The sequence below is a fragment of the Lasiosphaeria miniovina genome (assembly GCF_030549165.1).
Source record: "Lasiosphaeria miniovina strain SMH2392-1A chromosome Unknown B0T26scaffold_2, whole genome shotgun sequence".
Lineage (NCBI taxonomy): Eukaryota > Fungi > Ascomycota > Sordariomycetes > Sordariales > Lasiosphaeriaceae > Lasiosphaeria > Lasiosphaeria miniovina.
Genome location: NW_026848221.1, coordinates 4,151,345 through 4,169,683, shown reverse-complemented (window position 1 = coordinate 4,169,683; position 18,339 = coordinate 4,151,345). Strand labels below are relative to the sequence as shown.

The 18,339-nt window shown below is 58.3% G+C and overlaps 5 protein-coding genes across 5 annotated transcripts; 2 read left to right on the top strand and 3 right to left on the bottom strand.

Moving 5' to 3' along the window:
* Positions 1 to 1,788: 1,788 nt before the first annotated feature.
* On the top strand, positions 1,789 to 2,660 carry B0T26DRAFT_639605 (uncharacterized protein; the record flags this gene model as incomplete). Its single annotated transcript, XM_060437153.1, has 2 exons — positions 1,789 to 1,978; positions 2,092 to 2,660. The coding sequence occupies 2 exons, from the start codon at positions 1,789 to 1,791 to the stop codon at positions 2,658 to 2,660; spliced, it is 759 nt and encodes a 252-aa protein (XP_060300831.1).
* A 144-nt stretch (positions 2,661 to 2,804) lies between these two features.
* Positions 2,805 to 4,260, bottom strand: B0T26DRAFT_696253 (nucleophile aminohydrolase). The gene is made up of 3 exons (XM_060441341.1): positions 3,942 to 4,260; positions 3,704 to 3,815; positions 2,805 to 3,642 (listed from the first exon to the last, which is right to left on the bottom strand). The coding sequence occupies exons 1-3, from the start codon at positions 3,977 to 3,979 to the stop codon at positions 2,986 to 2,988; spliced, it is 807 nt and encodes a 268-aa protein (XP_060300830.1). The 5' UTR covers positions 3,980 to 4,260; the 3' UTR covers positions 2,805 to 2,985.
* A 499-nt stretch (positions 4,261 to 4,759) lies between these two features.
* B0T26DRAFT_152193 (vacuolar protein sorting 55-domain-containing protein) lies at positions 4,760 to 5,915 on the top strand. The gene is made up of 3 exons (XM_060433468.1): positions 4,760 to 5,150; positions 5,317 to 5,371; positions 5,583 to 5,915. Exons 1-3 carry the CDS (start codon positions 4,895 to 4,897, stop codon positions 5,743 to 5,745), a joined length of 474 nt encoding a protein of 157 aa, XP_060300829.1. The 5' UTR covers positions 4,760 to 4,894; the 3' UTR covers positions 5,746 to 5,915.
* B0T26DRAFT_696249 (ADC synthase) lies at positions 5,830 to 9,284 on the bottom strand. Its single transcript, XM_060441340.1, has one exon. It carries the CDS (start codon positions 8,989 to 8,991, stop codon positions 6,217 to 6,219), a length of 2,775 nt encoding a protein of 924 aa, XP_060300828.1. The 5' UTR covers positions 8,992 to 9,284; the 3' UTR covers positions 5,830 to 6,216.
* A 671-nt stretch (positions 9,285 to 9,955) lies between these two features.
* Positions 9,956 to 16,894, bottom strand: B0T26DRAFT_738478 (transport protein Trs120 or TRAPPC9 TRAPP II complex subunit-domain-containing protein; the record flags this gene model as incomplete). Its single annotated transcript, XM_060443596.1, has 20 exons — positions 9,956 to 10,745; positions 10,785 to 10,891; positions 10,931 to 11,422; positions 11,453 to 11,464; positions 11,498 to 11,719; positions 11,753 to 11,770; positions 11,810 to 12,583; positions 12,617 to 12,664; positions 12,707 to 12,862; positions 12,902 to 13,120; positions 13,160 to 13,267; positions 13,301 to 13,332; positions 13,369 to 13,540; positions 13,583 to 13,619; positions 13,659 to 13,822; positions 13,859 to 13,906; positions 13,940 to 13,960; positions 13,991 to 14,258; positions 15,268 to 16,408; positions 16,807 to 16,894. The coding sequence occupies 20 exons, from the start codon at positions 16,892 to 16,894 to the stop codon at positions 9,956 to 9,958; spliced, it is 4,917 nt and encodes a 1,638-aa protein (XP_060300827.1).
* Positions 16,895 to 18,339: the final 1,445 nt, after the last annotated feature.

Below are 18,339 nucleotides of genomic sequence, written 5' to 3'. Positions count from 1 at the left end.
TCAAGTTGTTGTCGAGGCTGACAAACCTGGGCCGTGAAATCTACGACGAGACGCGGTGCCATCAACTTTCAGGTTGCGCCATCGATTCCGATTATTTTAGCGCCGAAACAGAGTCCCGGGCCCCTGGGATCCGCAAATCAGAGAGCCATGCTAAGCCACGCCGCGAATGAGCCGTTAATGGGAGCAATCCATACAGTGGGGGAGACGTGCGAACTGCACGCCACTGGGCTGTATTCCGATTGGATTGGTAGGTTAGGTTCCATCCAGTTGTGACTTCCTTCTGGCGCAGCAGTTTCTGGTTTCCCCGTGCTCGTAGACCAAAGACGGAAGCTGCGAAGCGTCTATGGGCAGGTCTTTAGGTTTCATAAAAGAGCCTTTGGGGGAACTGAAAAGACTCTAGACCTGGAGCCCCTCTAAGTCAGCCATAGGTTTGGATACCTACCTGACAATACAGAGAGGACTTCGTGGATTTATCTTTAGTTACCTACCTACCTACTTTGTATGTGTCCTTCCTACAACACTACATACAGAGCTGCATCGTTAAATGGTTACCTCCAGACCCTGGACCCCTACCATTGACAGACAGACGGCTATTCGGGGCTTTTTACCTTTTGACACTCGCATACCGCACGGAAGCTGCAGTGCTCCTGCCGACGGGAGAGACGAAATGTCCGCTTGCCACAACTCCTCCCCAGGTGACTGTTCAAAATGGCAGCATGGCCTAAGGGACCAGACCGTTTCCTGCGGGAATCGGCATGCTTCAAGTTTCTTCGAACGACGGCTCCTCCCCATTCACATTGTGCAAGCGCAAACCGCCACGTCAGTATGCGGCTGCTCCCGTCTCTGAACATACATGCTGTTTTAATTCTAGACGTTCCGATTGCAGACGAACCTATGGTGTTGCAACCAACAACGCCCACCCCCTCTCTGGGTCCCCGCCCACCTTCTCCTGCCCCCCTGAGCGAGTCTGTATGAGTCACGGGGAAATGTTGGGATGTTGCGGTGTCGCTCGCTGCTTGGCTTCGCTTTCCCGCGGGCAACCGCCATGGTACGTGGTTATGTCATAATGTAGCCCCATTAAAGGTCCACAGCTCGGGGCTCAACGTGGCCCAGATGAATCGAGACCTCGCGCACACGGGCCTGGCAGACATTGGTTCCCGTTACCCAGAGAGGAAAGGAAACGGTAAACCAGAGGAAAGCGGCAAACAGCCAGGGCAAGGAAGGGGGTACCTAGGTAGTAGTTGATGCGCTAAGTCACCGGATCTCGCCTTCTCTCTTTAAGTATTGTGTCTCTCTCTCCCCACATGAAAGCCATCCCCAGTATCCTCACTGAGCTAGGACTCCCTGCTGCCCCGTTTACTCCCCCACCTCACCTCCATGCCCCTTGCCTCACCTTCGTCGAGCCTACTTCTTTCTGCTATCTTGAGCCTGCTCCCATTCGCCAATGTTTGGATCTCCACCCCTGCTTACCCCGTGGCTCATTAATCCGTTCGACGTCCTCTCGTCGTTGCCGATCTGTAAGGGGGTTGCCGGCCGATATCTCTCTCAAGGATCGCCTCACCTCACCACGACTAAGCTTGCAGTGACTCAGGGGGGTTGTGACAACGCATTAGGAACGAGTGAAAGGAAGAGTATATAAAAGTAGCAAAAGCAGCCTATACAACACACGGATACCGCACGCAAAGGAATCCTCTGTCTTCTTTAACGACGCTCCACAAAATACCAAAGACCAATTTGGTTGCAAGAACCAACACATTTCTCCGAATCCTTTCAAGAAGCGTCAACGCAATGGCATCTGGCGGCGTATCCCCCTTCCCTTCGTCTCGGACGGCCACTCCGTCGAGTCTCAACGCCGATGGATCGGCCAAGCGGACCAAGATCTGCGTCTACTGCGGCGCCTCGCCCGGCAACGGCCCCGCACATCTAGAGGCTGCCCGCGAGCTTGCCCGGCTCATGGCTGCCAACGACATTGAACTCGGTGAGCATACTCCCAAAGCCGGACTGCTCTCTCCCTAATAAAGAAGGTCTGTCTCCGAAATCCAGAGACCAAGTTTGGCTTACCTCTTCTCTCCACCTTCCCCCCTGGCATAGTCTACGGAGGAGGCACAGTCGGCCTCATGGGCGAGGTAGCCAAGACGCTAGTGGCGCTCAAGGGCCCGGATTCGGTGCACGGCATCATCCCGGAGGCGCTGGTGCGGTACGAGCGGAACCCGACGTACACGTCGACGTCGACGTCGACTCAGGCCAAGGCGGGCGGCGGCGGGGAGCTGGCGGTGCCGGCGGAGAGCGTGTTTGGGCGGACGACGGTCGTCAAGGACATGCACACGCGCAAGCAGATGATGGCGCAGGAGGTCATAGCCGGCGGGCCCGGCAGTGGCTTCATCGCGCTCAGCGGCGGCTACGGCACCATCGAGGAGCTGTTCGAGACGGCCACGTGGAACCAGCTCGGCATCCACAGCAAGGGCATCTGCGTGCTCAACATCAACGGCTTCTGGGACGGCATCCTGGCCTGGATCCGCAAGAGCGTCGACGAGGGCTTCATCCACGGCGGCAACGCCAACATCCTGGTCGAGGCCACCACCGCCCAGGACGCCATCACCGCCCTGAGGGAATACAAAGTCTCAGACGCCGTTTTCAAGCTGTCTTGGGGTAACGAGTAAGGGCTGCTCGGCGGCACGGGCGTTGGTGTTTGGCGCTGGGTTAGGTGGCAGGCCATATCTTCCCCCTCAGGGGTTGTATTCTCGGGCATGATAGACAGGCAGGAATAATAGACTTGGGCTCGGCTCATGCATTCCGATCTAAACTCTCCTATGCTGGACTCGTGCTGCTGGTCGCTCCATCGACTAGTTGCTGTGTTGACTAAGCTATCCTAGGCGGCCCTGAACACCGAGCCACGAGGATCAGAGGAGGTTTCTAAAATCTATTGTACATGTTTTGCGTGACCTAATATGTCGACGAGAGAATTCCTACGAGATCGACGGGGCACTACTCGTCGTCGACCTCCATTTCCGAGCCCCCAGCAGGAGCGGCCTCGGCCTCGGCCTCTTTGTCGTCAGCCACGCTCTCTATAAAGGCGTTCACCTCCTGGCCGTCATACACCTTGAAGGGCTCCACCTTGATGCTCCCGTCGGCAGCCTTGCCGACGCCGACAATGCCGACGCTCGTGTTCTCTACCGTCAGCTCGCGGTCTTGTACCAGACTCTCCTTGAGCGCCTTGAGGCCGTGCTGGACCAGCTCGTCGCGGCCGCAGCCGGCAAACGCGTCCAGGTTCTTCTCAAGGTAGGTGCGGGCCATCTGGCTGCGGGCGCCAATGGCAAAGGCCACCATCTCCTCCGTCATGCCGCTGGGCTGGAACTCGAACAGATGCGGCCCCTGGTCGTCGACGCCGGCGACTAGCAGGCCTACGCCGTACGGCCGCTTGCCGTAGTGCTGCGTGTTGACCTGTGCCTTGGACCCGATCATATCGACCAGGCTCCGCACCGGCATGTTGCGGCCGTACGTCAGCCGGTGGCCCAGGCACTGCTGCTTCATGAAGTTGGACAGCACCCGCGCATCCGACGTCAGCCCGGCGATCGCGATGCCCACGTTCTCGTCGATCGGGAACAGCTTCTTCTGGTACGACGACAGTTCTTCGGCGTTGCGCTGCACACGCGAGGAGGTTAGCTAAAGCGAAGTGGGGGACTCCTAAGAGGGTGGCTCTTGCCTTGATTGCTACCAACACTGCGTGTGTCTTGCTTGCAATCCCCACAACTACCGAGCCCTGCTTCACTGCCTCTGCTGCATACTCGACCTGGAATATCCGCCCTTGCGGCGAGCTGTGTTTTTGGGAGGGTGTATTAGCACAATGCTTACCATTTCTCGCTCGCAAGAGTCGGCAAGGGGCGAGAGGTCCAAGCTGGTGCATGGAGAGGAGGAAAATGGCAGCGCCCAGATCTGCTTACAATGTGACGGAATCATTGTCGTAGTTGTTCCTGAACATGATGGCGACGGACCCGAGCGCAGGTTAGAACAGGTCGGGAGGAGTGCAAGCGGGCGATCAATCGAGCGAGATTATGGAGTCGTCGGTTTTTTCTGCTGTTACTGGGCTGTTTGGATATGTCGTGCGAGATGCTGGCGACGGCTGGGATCGGGCGGTTGTGGCAGGTAATAGTAACTCGATGGGCGAGCTGAGCTGCTTCAACACCCGTTGGCGGACGCGACAGGCAGCTCCTAGCTTCGTCAGGTCCCCCCCAGGCAGCTCGGCCGTGCGTGCTGCCAAAGTGCCCAGAGCGCGGTACGTACCTTGGCTCGCCGAAAAGAAACATCGGGCCCGCTTTAATCGGCTACGTTAAGCGCACGTGCCACACTACTAAGGCTTAGGTAGTTTTTACTAACTGGAAGTAGCTAAAGTGTTTTACACTGCAGAGGACCAGGCTGCCGACACGGGACCCGCCAAGGCTGACGACAGTGGCTATCCCACAGCTCTCCAACAAACCAGCCAGTCCCCAGTCCCGTCGCCTACGGATACTCCCCCACGACATCGCAACGCCGCAATCGCGACGCCGCCATCACCGACGCCCGCCCGCCAACTCCTAGCACAAATAGCAATCGACAACGAAATCGCACAGCGCAGCTCACGACATAGAATAACGCATTTTCATTCACATCTTCAACTCCTAAACGCCTCGAGCCCGCCCCATCCCGACCGACTCCGCCGGCGCAACACCCACCATACCGTACGTACGCAACCTCCCCCGCGGAGCCAAAAGCGATTGCGAAACCGTACTCCTAGAAGGCCGCCAGAGAAATCAAACGCCCCTTCTTGAACCCCGCGAAAAGGGAGAACGCCGTGCTTGTCTCCCTCTCCTAACCTCTCTATCGCTCCCATAACCTCTCCCAAGAAAAATAGCCCAATATGCCGGCGGCGGGGTTAAAGACGATCATCGCGCTGTCGTTTGTGCTGGCGGTGGGGTTCCTGCTGGTGATTCTGTCGTGCGCGCTGTGGAAGGTGTACTACCCGCTGCTGGTGGTGGCGACGTACGTGCTGGCGCCGGTGCCCAACTGGATCTGCAGCCACTGCGCGAACCCCGACGACTTCGTCGAGAGCTCGGGCGCCGCTGTGCTGGACCTGGGCCGCTTCTGCACGGGGTTCCTGGTGGTTATGGGGATTGGTATGTTTTTTCTGTCTCTCTGTCTGTCTGTATGTGTATGTATGTGTGTGTGTGTGTGTGTGTGTGTGTGTATGGATATCATATATATCAGTGGTGCATGGCGCAGAAACCCACGCGCGAGATCACAAGAAACAAAGTTGGCTAACAAGCAACCTCCGGTTTTTAGCGCTCCCCGTCCTCCTCGCCAACTCGCAGCTCATCAACATCCCCGCCATGTTCATGTCTATCATCGGGGGTCTCTTGATCTACGGCACCATCATCAGCTTCGCCATGTTCTTCCAGGAGGAGCAAGAATTCTAAAGCTGAGGAGAGCTGGACCGAGAGCCCCTGGCTGACCATTAATCAAGTCATATGTGCGTGGGCGGTGGTGTGGGATGGAGTTTGTCATTGAGGATGGGGCGGAAATGGAGGAGGGGGAAGGAAAAGGATGAGGTGTCTATTTCCCGAAAACGCCCCCCCTTCTCTTGTCTTCTGTCTCCTACTGTTTTCTCTCTCTCTTTTTTGTGTATTGTACAAGTTAAGCGCTTCAACATCATGGATGGAGCATCGTGGGGGAGATCAGTCTGTCGGTTGGTTGGACGGGCCAGTCAAATAGCTGTAGCTTCCCGAGCCAACAATAGTAGCAAGCCTCCGAAAAGGGACGATTTTGGAAAGCGAGTTTCACTACAGAATGATATTCCAGCAACCAAATATATAGCCCTCTAATTATATATCCAGGCGTTGATACGATTAATTGCCCCCCTTTTGCGTCAGGTACGAAAATAATATGATATGATATTATGTTACAAAGGTTAAGCTTGTATTATCACCTATCAGATCTGGAATCGCTCCGTTGAGCTTTCTAACAAGCACCTATCTAGATTCCTTCCAGAAAATAAAAAAGGAAATGGGAAAGAAATTATGGTAAACAGACGCCAGCCGTCCCGTCCTTGCAATGCGCAGACATCCATGTATATGTGTGTACTAATGAATTTCCCCGCCCACCTCCTCCTATAGATAGATGATACGTTGAGTATCGGCCCCCCTTTTTTCTGTTGCCTCGTATCCCCCCTAAATAGTGTCTGTCTCAGTGAAGTCCATCCGCAAAGACTCGCAGCGGGCCGGCCAGCTTGGTGAACATCTCCTCGCGCTCGCCCTCCCGGGTGCTGAGGATGGTGACGGCGCCTCCGGCACCGATGTGCCAGACCTCCTGGGGCTCGCTGGCGGCGCCCTCTGCCGCCCCCGTCCTGTCGGCGACGACGCCGGGAGACGAGGCGGTGTTGTGGCTAGGGCTGTGGTCCTCGTCGTCCCAGCGAAACAGGCTGCGGATGGTGACGCTCCAGTCGCCGCGGCCCGTGGCGCACATGTAGCCGACGACGCCCGAGTACAGGCTGCGCTCGTGGTGCTGCTCGATCTGCTGCAGGATCTCGCAGCTGCGCTTCTTGGGCGCGCCCGTCATGCTGCCGGGCGGCAGGCTGGCGGCAAGCACGTCGAGGCCCGTGTACCGGCTGCTGCTCTTCTCCTCGTCGGGAGACGGCGGCGGCAGCTGGCCCTCGACAACGGTGATCATCTGGAAGACGCTCTGGTACTCCTCGACCTTGAGCAGGTGCGGCACGCGCACGTTGCCGGCGCCGCAGATGGCGTGCAGGTCGTGGCGCACCAGGTCGACGATCATGAGGTTCTCAGCCTCCTCCTTGGGCACGTGCAGGATGCGCTCGGCCTGCGCCAGCGTCGCCACCGCCTCCGACTTGCGCACCGTCCCCTTCATCGGCCGCATCGAGCACCGGCCCTCGCGGTCGTACTGCAGGAACCGCTCAGGCGACGCGCTGACCAGCGTCACCGCCCCAAGGCGGAGGTACGAGGCGAAAGGGGCCGGCTGGCGGGCGCGCAGCGTCTTGAACAACTGCCACGAGCTGGGTAGTACATGTGCGAGCGACGACCGGCGTCGCCGTTGTTTCTGCTGCTTGCGCGCAACCGGGGCGGCAGGATGCTCCGTGGTCGACGAGTCACTCCGTGGCCGCGTGATCCGGGTCTTGTCCGTGAGGCAGAGCTCGTACGAGTCGCCTGCGGCAATGAAGTCCTGGCATAGCTCCACCTTCCGCTCGTATTCCTTGGTCAGGGGCGTCTGTATGGTTGTGCTTCTGGACGGGCGCCGCATCTTGACGGGCGGCTGGTACGCCGCAGCAGCGTGGTGGTGGTGCTGGCCATCCTTTCTCGGGGCGGCGAAGTCGTGGGCTACTCTTGCACTTTGTGTGTGCTGCGGCGATAGCAGTCTGGCTGCAGACTTTTCTACCCAGGCATCTGCCTCCGAGTTGTGAGCACAGAGTTGCTGGATGTGGACCACACCCGCTAGATGGTCGATAATGAGGCTCTTTGTGACCCAGACGAGGCTGACATCCGGCCGGTGATGCGGTCGGGGCTGTTCCAGGGGGACGCCAATGTCCATCAATCCTTGCTCATACGTGATGTATCCCATAAACCCACCAACAAAGGGGACCTCGGCTGGCTCTGTTGCCTCGACATGCCTCGCTTCGTGAAAACTAGCCACCAGACCCCAGATGCTGCCGTAGCTGGCCAGGGGCACCTGCTGCGACAGTTCGACTGGCAGCCCATCCACGCACTTGACTCTCATGGTAGCGAAGTCGTCGCCTGTGTGATATTCAAGATGCAGCGCCTCGTCCAGGCCAGCAGCAATAATACTATACCTGCCGCGTACGTCGGGGCGCGCCGCAGCTGAAGCAGCTGCATTGGCCGAGTCCAGGACGATGCGCTCTGCGCCCTCCAGGTCAAGCGCCTCGACCACATCGGGGACCTGTATGCCGCGGGGCAGGGGCACCGCCACAGAGCGGAGCAAGGGGTCAACTTCCATATCTTCCCACCAGCCGGCTGCTGCTGCTGCTGCCGACTCTGGACGAGTTTCCGCTGCATTCGCCCCCATGGCACTGCTGCCCGGCGTTAGCTGCGAGAGCAAGCTCGGCTTCGTCGCGTCTCTGGCAAACGGAGAAAACATGGCGTCGGCGTCAGCATTGCTTGAAGCTATCCTCCCGCGCCGCTCGTTCCACTGCATGGCCTCGCGGAACCAGTTAACAATAACACGGTTGCCCTCCTTCTCGGTGCACACCGACTCAGGGTGGTACTGGAGCCCCCAGAACGGGCGGGTGTGGTGCTTGACGGCCATCAGGATCCGTTCCGGGCTACTACAGCTACTGCGGTCCTCTTCGACCCAGGCCAGCGGCACTAAGTCGGGGCAGGCCGGCAGCGGATGCCAGCGGGCGTCGGCCCACTCGGCGGGCGGCACGGCGTGCTGGCCAATGTCGCCGCAAAGGCTGTGATAGAGGGTAGCCTTGAAAGGGCGCACGCCGCGGAAGATGTTCCCGTCGTCGGCGGCTGTGGTGGTCTCGGGGGGCTCGCGGTCCAGCAGTGGCTGGTGCACGATATCGCGCACCATGCCGTGCAGGCCGCGCTGCAGGCGGCGGACCTTGCCGCCGACGCTGGCCACGAGGCTCTGTAGGCCGAGGCAGATGCCCAGGACGGGTAGTAGGTCGGCCTCGGCGAGGCGCCACACGCGGCTCATGAGGCCGACGTCGGCGTCGTTGTCAGGCGAGCCGGGGCCGGGCCCGCACACGACGGCGGCATAGCGGCTCAGCTCACGGCGGAACAAGCTGCTGCTGCCGGCGTCATGGCCGTTGTCCAGGAGTAGCAGGGCCGAGTCAATGGGCAGGACCGAGACGTCGACGTCGAGGAGGGTGGTCAGCAGGGCCGTGATGTTGTTAGAGAAGGAGTCGTAGGCGTCGAGGAAGAGAATCCTCGGCCGCTGCTGCCGCCGCCCCTCGCCCGCCATCTGGCCGCCCCCCCTTTCCATAACACGCGCGGCAGGTTAGGTCGGAGTGGTTTTTGTGGTGCTGGTATGGTATAGCTGTCTTAGCTCATAACAAGCCGGCCAAAGACGGGGCCGACCCCATCGAGTGAGTCTCACTCAGAAACAGAGTGCAGTGAAGCTGTCTTGTCAATCCACGTTTTGCTAAAAAGAAAAGAAAACGCCGAGGTAGCAAAAACGGCGAAAGGGTTTCAATTAAAAAAAAGAAAACGTGACTTTTTCTGAAAGTCGTAGATAACCTCCTCGGTCGAAAGCAGGCATTCAAAAAAAAAAAAAAAGTATCTTGGAAAGAAAGAATCTCGGGACGACCCAAAATGTTTTCCGCTCCGTGTGCCGCCCCGAGCCGCGTCGTAGCACCAACCCTAACCCGATCCGCTGTTCTCTCAGGCCATCCGCCGTCATAATGACACCCTAGTTTTTACGCAAAGACGAGGAAAAACATGCTGATTACAGTAAAGCAAGGGGCATTGCGATAGTTACTAGTAGGAGACATTTATTGCGCATTTAGTTGTAGTGCGAAACTCTGTCATCCCTACATCACTAGCCTTCTAAAATACCGGCTTGCGTGAGAATACGGAGTAAAGGGGGTGGTATTATGTACGACCCGGCAAAGTTGGCAGACTCGCCACAACCCTTCGCCCCTCCCAAAGTGAGGCAAAATACCCAGGAAGACAGCGGGTAAGCAATGAGGTATTCGTAGGTAGGTAGGTAGGTAAGTAGGTATCTATCGTCATGCCAGTTTCTAATGCTCCCACAGCCCTGTTCTCAAACACACACACACACACACATCTGTCTCTCACCCCCTTACATCACTCACACCTAGGCACTCACACCCAACCACAACCTCGCCACAAAAAGACAACGCTATGCATGCATGCTGTGCTGTATTCAAAACATGGCCCCTTCCGAGTGAGCGGCCTTGCAGAAACAAAAAAGCCCACACATCTCATCACCGCCGGTCCCGGACGACAAATTGACACGGCCTTCTCGAGTGCCAGATCCTCCGCTCCCTGGCGCCGAGCACGGCATCCATCATGGTCTGGGTGTCCGACCTGGGCCTGGACGCGCGCTTCCTAATCTCCCTCTCCTCTTCCTCGTCCGAGGTGGGCGTCCAGAGGCGCGTCTCTTCGACGCTGGCAGCGACCTCGAAGGCGCCGCGGCAGAGGGCCGTGACGCCCGTGACGACCTCGGCCGTGGCGCGCGCCGGCAGCAGCGGCAGCGCCTGCTGCAGCGTGCCGTTCCACGAGAACTTGCGCGTGAAGTCGAGCGCCACGTTCTGTGGCCGGTGGCGGAGCGCCGGCATGAGCCGCAGCGTCGGGTACATGGGCTGGTCAGTGCGGTTGGTGATGCGCACCCTGACCTGCATGAACTCGTCGACGGCCACCACGTTGCTGCCGCTGCTGCTTCCGCTGCTGCTGTCATCGTCGTCTTCGGGGTCCACCATCGAGATATCGATGCCGACCTCGTCAACCTTGACAGCTTCAATCATGCGCGACGTCAGCCGTATGCTCCGCAGCTCAATATCGCCACTCCGAGCCGCGCCAGACGTAGCCCTCCACGTGCCCTTCAGCGAGTCGAGAATCTTCTCCCGGTACCAGAACGCCTCGCGGTTGGCGCGCTCCACGTCGGGTGTAATTTTCGTGCTAAAGACAAACTGCCGCTGCCGCGACGGATTGAGCGCGGGAATGAAGGCGTGCGGCTCTTCCAGATAGATCCTCTTCACCGGAAGCACTAGACGACTCGTGTTTCCAGGCAGGATGTCATCTTCCACCTTTGACCCATCGTCGCACTCAATCTCGACGTGCACCTGGCTCGGCCAGGCATTGCGCAGATCCACCAGCAGCAGACAGTGCGTATCCATCGTCGGCTTCTCGACAGACGTATCCTTTTGGTGGCCCGTCCGCAGCCAGAGAGCCTCGGGAACGCTGCCGTGGAGCGGGAGCACATCGACCCTGGTCACGTCAACGCTGGCATTAACAGTAACCGTGAGCGCCAGGGAAACCTGTCGCGTGTAGAAAGTCTCGCCGACTTCGTCTTGCGGGACACCGAGGTGAGCATAGTCGATCTGGATGAGACCGGTGGTAAGCCCCGGCTTCCCGAGAATCTCAAAGTCAAACGTCGCCGTCTCGCCCGGCGCGATGAACCTGCGGCTGTCGCCCCGCTTCCGCAGCCGCAGGGCCTGCTTCTTGGCCAGGATGAGCTCGTACTCGTAGAGCTCTGACGGCGTCGCATCGCGGCTGCTCAGGGCCAGCTGGAGAGGCTCCTGCGTCGAGTCCTGGAAGGAGAAGAGGAGAAAGTCGGCCGGAGTCGTGGTGGAGAGGTTCTCGAGCGTCACGGAAAAGACCTGACGCTCCCCTTCTAGGATCATAACCGATGACTGGGGAAGCGTGCAGGACTTGACCACGACCACTGGTTGCTCTGCGATGGCGCTGAGCTCCAGGGTTACTGGCGTGAGACGCTCTATGGCCGGCGACGACAACGAAGAATTCACGTCAAGGGCCGCAACTCCGATGGCCTTGATCTTGATCTCGTTCTCGGGGGCCCACGGTTCCGTGAAGATGGGGAATCTCCTCTCGCGGCAGCCCCGCACCCTGATTATAGCCCCTGTAACTCTCAGAGGCCCAGCGCCTTTTGCCACGCCGGTTACCCTCAATATCTGAGTCCGGTAGGCGCCGATGACGGTGCTCTCCACTGCCGATTCGAAATCGGCGCCCTCCGTGTCTATCCGGATGCTTGCAATCTCCACCTCAAATTCGTAGGGGTTCTGGAGCGTGAGCCGGAAGCTCGCCGTCTCGCCGGCTACCAGCATGCGCTCCACTACCGCGTCCGACTTCTTCAAGAACGGGTTGTAGATGAATGGATTTACGTCCTGCGAGGTTCTTGCTGTAGATACCTCTGGGAGGACGCTCTTGGCGTGGGGAATAGGGGTTCTCGTGACAGGTAGCGGCTCTAGCTTCACGCCACGGACAAGGAACTCGTCCCAATACTCGGCTGCCAAATGACCCATCCCTAACCGCTTGGACAAGTTCGAAGTCTTGGAGATATTGCTAGCCAAGCGAATTTGCTCATCCCTACTGATTGTCGGGTAGGCATCTTCGCGGCGCGGGCCAGGGGCGATGCCGCTCCCAGCGGTCCGCAAGAGGTCGCTGGAGTACTTCAAGACTCCAGCAAAGTCTGGCAGAGCCTCGGAGAAATTAATGCAGGATCGAAGGATATTGAGCTTGACCTGGTGCATGCCGAACAGCCTTGCCGTAGATTGTTTATGTATTATTGAGAGAATGGTAGCGTCGGAGTCGTCCTTGACTTCGCCGGTAGCTGTGGCGGTGCCCAGGTTGTCGGCCACAACCCCGTACGTCTTGAGAACGAGTCCTAGGAAGGCTTCTATCCCCTGCTCAACGTCATCTGCCCCAATCTCTAGGGAGGCTGCCGCGCCATTGGCGCCATTAGCCTGGCCGTTGAGGCCATTGAGGCCGACGAGCCCGGCCGCCGGGTGGATACCGACGTCGGCAGCACCCCGGGTTCTCGCCTCGACCAGCCCACCGACCAGAACCGAGATTAGCTCCCTGACGACCATAGCCTTCTTCCTCTGGAATCCCAACATCCCTAGGACCGAGGCAATGCCGCTGAGTATTACAATCCGGTCCACCGTGGTCAAGAGCTCCGAGGCAGATGCTGGAAAGGCGCGGAACAAGGTAGCAACTATTTGCGTGCGGACCGGCACGATGGTGAAGCGTGGCGATGTGGTCAGCGGTATCTGGGGTATCTTGCCGAAGACTATCATGTCCAGGGACTCGGCTCCCAGCTGCCCCTCGGCAATGTGAAGAGCGGCGAGCATCCTGCAGGACCTAATGGTGGCCTCGGATAGGGGTAGCGGCGGCAGATGCTCGCCCGAAACCCTCGTATACAAATTCAAGATGCGATCTAGTAGCTCGGGAATGTAGATTTGCAGATTCCGCAGCCACCGGGGCTGTTGAGGATCCCTGCTCTCGGCGTCCTGTATGGCGGCGGCGAGGGCGGTGCCTTTTTCTGGGGGAGGTAACATAATGGTCGGCACCTGAAACTCGATTCCCGCCCATCCCAGCAGCAACAGGCTGATGAGCGCCAGCTCTAAAGCCTTGCCGTGCCAAAGATGGTCGTTCATCGACTTGGCCACGGTGGCGGCCTCGCTGAGCTCCCTGATGGCAACATTCCACAGGCCGGCCTGGAGATAGAGCGAGCCCACCACGACTTGGATTCTGCATTTCGTCTTGGTTCTCATCCTCTCGTTGATTCCCCCCGGGCCAAACCCCTGAACTGCCACTCTGTCCTGGCTCTGCGTCCTGTGCCCTTCCGACGTGCCGGGCCGCGCATGCTGCTCGGGACTGGTGGGGACCGAGTCGCCCCCCGCTGGAAAGTCGTCAAAAGAGGTTGGCGGGTTTGCAAGGCCGCTCCTGGAGCCGACAGGGGTGGAAGGTCGACCGGGAGTGGAGCTGCTGGAGGCGAGCGGCGAGCCCCCCTTGAAGGGGACGGGCGGCATGGACATGCGCGCTTGGATCTTGTCGTTGATGCCACCCGCGGAGCTTGACCGCGAGCCAACGGGCAGAGAGTACTGCGAGTTCCTCCTACCCAATGCGCTGAAGTCATCCAGCCCGTTGGCCGTGTGAGAGGCAGACGTGCCGGGCGAGTCCAGATAGGACCTGCCCTCGTAGGATTTGGCTAGCGTCGTCATCTCGGCGAGCAACAGCGCCGATACATCGCACATGACCGTCTTCATGGTAGTTCTTAGGTGTTTCTCGGCGGGCGGAATAGTGACGAGGCCCTCCGGGATCGGCACTGGCTTGTCGGTGGAGGGCAGGTAGTCGAAGATCAGCACCTGGTGCACCAGGATCTGGGAATAGTGGTCCCGCAGGTCCTCGAGCTCCTGGGTGAGGGCGCGTATGTTTGTCTCCTCGACGGTCCTGCCGCCCGAGTGGCGCTTGCTGAACATTGATTTTTGGAGCTCGACGCCGTCGGCCACGGCAATGAGCACGAGCGGCTTTCGGTAGCGGTCGAAGGGCGAGAGGGCGATGTGGGAGGGCGGGGGGTGGTACGTCATGAGCTCGTAGAACATGGCACCGCCGGGGAAGGCCAGAGGCGAGAACATGTTGCGGTTGGGGCGGCCATCGGGGGTGACGTCGCGCAGGTGGACGATGTTCTCGACATTGAGGCGGTCGACGAAGACGGCAAAGCGGTCGCGCTTGATCTGGCCGATGGGCACGACCAGCGCCCTGACCCTTGCGGGCGCGACGGGCACGAGAGGATCGAGCGTCATAATAGCGCGCGGCGGCAGCAGCAGCGTCAGGCCGGGGGCGAGAAGGACATGTCGAGATGGTCGAGACGGGGAGCGAAGCGGCGCTGCATCGGGCAGGGCAGTGCCGGCGAGCCCTGCTGACGATGGTGGAGCCGGATTCGCAGTTGTTGGTCCTGTCCCAAGTGCGAGCACAGTCGTCTTGGGGGGCGGCGCTTTCGATTTGTGTATGGTCGGTGGGCGCAAGCGTGTCGTTGAAAACAACGGGAAATTTGATATCGCAAAGGGTTTACCTATTTCCAGCCCATGCACCCAAATACCTGGGCTTCGGCTACGGGCAATTCGATACTGCGCTGTACCTGAATAAAGTCGCAGACGGCCACTTAGACAGGCCTGTGTGCGCCCAAGCGTCTAGACCCCTGAAGGACTGTGGGCGCCGTGATTGGCTTGTTGGTGCCTGCCGGCCAGTCAGACTCAAGGCTGTGCTACGGCGGGGTGCTTGTCACCTGTGGGCGCCTGCGCTACGGAACCTTACACATTTCCCCCTTTTACAACCCCTTATCTCAGGCAATCAATAAGAGACCCAAAGTATCTATAATTCGAAACACGAGAAATGACCATATGTGTAAATAAAATGGTCAGATAATCATCTTTGGAAGAAACGGGAGACGATGGTTTGGCTGCAAATACGTGCTTCGTGCCTGTACCTGACATAGTCCAACCGAACTCCGCCTTTCCACCTTAGCACATCGCGGCATACGAATCTAAAAAAGAAAAAGGAAAAGGAAAGAAAAAATGGCCCCTATATTTTCAGCTCCACGGAAGATACGCTATGAGATAACCAAAATCCAAGGCAAATGTACAAACCTGAGAGACAAAATTGAATCCAAAGAAATAATACCCAGGGACAGCACCTCCGGTAACCCACCCCCTCAAATGAACACAGATATCCTTCTCAGACTCCACTTCCACCTCCGCCCATCCCATCCCCGTACCCCGTCCCCGTCATGTGCGCGTCTATCATCATGGCCATGGCCATGGCGGCGCGCCCTTCGCGGGCCTCGTCCTTGAGCTCGCTCTCAAAGATGTCGACGGCCAGGCTAGCTTCGACAAAGTCCTCCATCTCCTCGGTGACTGTCTTGAGCTTCTCGCGCACGGCGATGCTGCCCTCGAAGCCGACGATGTGGCGCGCCGGCGGGTTCTCGTGGCCGCCGATGGCCGTCAGCGCGTGCACCGTCTCCAGGACGAGCCGGTCGAGCGTCGCCGCCGGCAGGTGCGGGTACCGGTGCTGGATCTCGTCCTCGGACGGCTCGACGGCCGTGTCCGGGTTCGCGTTAAGCACGTTGCTCATTATGTCCCGGATGCTGGGCGCCGTTGGTGGCAAGGGGCCGCCGCTGTTGTGGATGCTGCCGCTGTCGCCGCCGCCGCCGCTGCCACTGCCACCGTCATAGTCGGCGTAGTAGGCGGCGGGCAGCTGGGGCGCGAAGATGATCTTGTTGGTGAGGCTCTGGATCTCCTTGTTCGGCTGGACAATCGTGACCTTGATGTTGAAGGGGGCGATCTCGTAGGCCAGCGAGTCGCAGAAGCCCTCGAGCGCCCACGTGGCGGCCGTGTAGACCGACATGCCCGGGGTGCCGATGTGGCCGCCGATGCTGGTCAGGACCATGATGTGGCCCGTGTGCTGGGCGCGGAACTGGGGCAGGGCGGCCTTGATGAAGTTGACCTGGGAGAAGAAGATGGTCTCGAACTGGTCGCGCACGAGGTTGCGCGTGGCGGGGGTGGCGGCGAGCTCCTCGACAGTGCCGACGACGGCCTCGTACTTGCAGCACAGCAGGATGTCGATGCGGCCAAACACCTGCACGGCCTCGGCTACGGCGGCGCCGCACGCGCCCATGACGCGCCCATCGCAGCGGATGCCGCGGATGCGGTCCTTCCAGCCCTCGCGGTCCTTGCGGTTGCTCTTGCACTCGTTGACGAGCTCGCGGAACTCGGCACTGCGCTCGTCGTTCTCGAGCTCCTGCGGCGGCAGGCACGCGACCACGTAGTCGCCGTGGCCAAGTAACAGCCTGATCAGCCGGATGCAGAGCGGCGACAGCGACGACGTGAGGAACCAGGTCCGCGGCGAGTTGTGTGTCGCTGTATTGTCCATCAGTCTTCAGTCTTCTGGTCTCGTCTTTGGGTTTTGGGTTTTGACAACTCGTTCACACAGCCACGCGTGCGATACGCACGTGGTGGATAGATAAGTACACAGGCAAACACTTGTTGCTCGCTTCGATTTTATTGCTTCTCGTTTTGCGCGCAGTACGTACTGAATGGATAGGGAAAGTGGGAACAGGGGGTAGGTGGGGAACGGCGAGGTTATGACGACGTGAGGAAAAGAGGAAATATATACGAAAAAAAGAAGGAAGAAAAGAAATATCAAACGAGGTTATGTTGGGTATGTAAGTGGTAGCGTAGCGACAAGCAGAGTCGAGGAATTTCATATGTAAAAAAGGGGGGACGTGAGAAAAAGAGATGATGCATGGCGCACGCACGGAATGATGCCGCAGGAATCGCATGCGAATGTTTTGCGTTTGCCGCTGCTGCTGTCGGCCCAGCTTCCGAACCTTTTCGCTCCGCCATTCTTTATTTAGATCGGCCGTCCCCTCCTCTCCTCTCCCTTCCCCTGTTTTTTCTTGGGTTCCTTGTTCGAGACTTGGGTAGGCGACGGCGGGAGCAGGCGAGGATTTTGGGGAGGGGGGGACCTTGTTTGGTTTAAGGTTTATTTTTCGCTCGCTGCACGGCAGATCCTTCCTTTCAGTCGCTTTCGTGCTTCAGAAGCTGCGCGGGCGTCCTCTTTTTCCGATTCCTATTCCAAAATAGAAATAATGATGTCGTCAGGTGGTAGGTAGTACCAGTAGGTAGCGCAGGCATTTCTCCAGGAAACGCAAGCCCGCAGGGCACACAAGATCCCGCCCGAAGGGTAACCCGAAACAAGAACGAACCCCAGTGGGAGAAGGAAGCGAAAATAAATGCCCCCCTCGCGGACTGCAGGATGGTGATTTCAACCTACATTGCCCGCGTTGGGTGGGAAAACAACGGTTTTAGACAACAAGAGACGGATAGCAGTCGACGAATGGTTTCGGAAGGTCTAGACTTTATATGCTCGGGCACGCACGAGAGAACCGGCGGGCTTTCTCTGTCAGTTCTTATTAAGATTGGTGATTATTAGTTCGATATCCCTGCTGCTTAGGCTGCTGCTAGGTGTAACTGGGTCTGTCCATGCCACTATGGCCACATGCGGGGGGATCTTCAAGGCTGTGGATGGAGGCCATATTTCTGAGGGCCGGCTCCCACTCGACTTGCGCACATCAACCAAGCGTGATGCTCGAGAGAGCGAATGTTAAAGCAAGATACGTATGCTACCATTTTAATTATCCACTAGATCCCATATTGGACGGCGAATAATAATCCCATCCAATCTCTGCAGAGCAGGGTTGAGGATCTTGGACTTGGGTAATTCAGTCCGTTTCCGTTAGGGTTAGGGTTGAGTTGCATAGAGCTCGGCACGCATTTGTTGGCAGTCGTAATACTGAGACAGTGTCCAAGAAGCTCTTCCTTCTGAGAGCAGGCTCCGAATCGAGTGTGTCACGCCTTCTGGCTGTGACCAAGTCTTGGCAATGCACAAGGTTAGTAAGCCGAGCTTGAGCCGAGTTGGCTAACTTAGGGGCGTAAGCTTTTGGCTGCTTAACGCCGTGATGGGCAGTAAGTTCGAGTATTATTACCAGGTAATACTGGGTGATTCCACGTAACTTCCTCACTTGCACTGAGGTGGATTGAATGATAGGCAATTTAAGTAGCAGCCAGCCACGCAGCTTGGTTGAGATCGGTTCGGTTATACCTTCACGAATAGACTACCTCGATTGACATGAGTTCACTTGTTAAGACTTAATGTAAGAGGATAGACGTGTGGCAGTGAGAGTCTGAGTGAGGCTGTCAAATCACATGAAACCACAGCAAATCAAAATGCACACCTCTCTCACAACCTACGGCGAGAAAAATGTGGCAAGCATTCCATGCTGGTCACA

Excerpts from the sequence above, each read along its gene's own strand:
- B0T26DRAFT_696249 (XM_060441340.1), bottom strand. The coding sequence starts at position 8,991 with ATGGAAAGGGGGGGCGGCCAGATGGCGGGCGAGGGGCGGCGGCAGCAG.
- B0T26DRAFT_696253 (XM_060441341.1), bottom strand. The coding sequence starts at position 3,979 with ATGTTCAGGAACAACTACGACAATGATTCCGTCACATT. Across the intron at positions 3,816-3,941 it reads GACAATGATTCCGTCACATT|CTCGCCGCAAGGGCGGATAT; the intron begins GTAAGCAGATCT and ends CCAAAAACACAG. Across the intron at positions 3,643-3,703 it reads CAGTGTTGGTAGCAATCAAG|CGCAACGCCGAAGAACTGTC; the intron begins GCAAGAGCCACC and ends TCGCGTGTGCAG.
- B0T26DRAFT_152193 (XM_060433468.1), top strand. The coding sequence starts at position 4,895 with ATGCCGGCGGCGGGGTTAAAGACGATCATCGCGCTGTCGTTTGTGCTG. Across the intron at positions 5,151-5,316 it reads CCTGGTGGTTATGGGGATTG|CGCTCCCCGTCCTCCTCGCC; the intron begins GTATGTTTTTTC and ends TCCGGTTTTTAG. Across the intron at positions 5,372-5,582 it reads AACATCCCCGCCATGTTCAT|GTGTCTATTTCCCGAAAACG; the intron begins GTCTATCATCGG and ends GAAAAGGATGAG.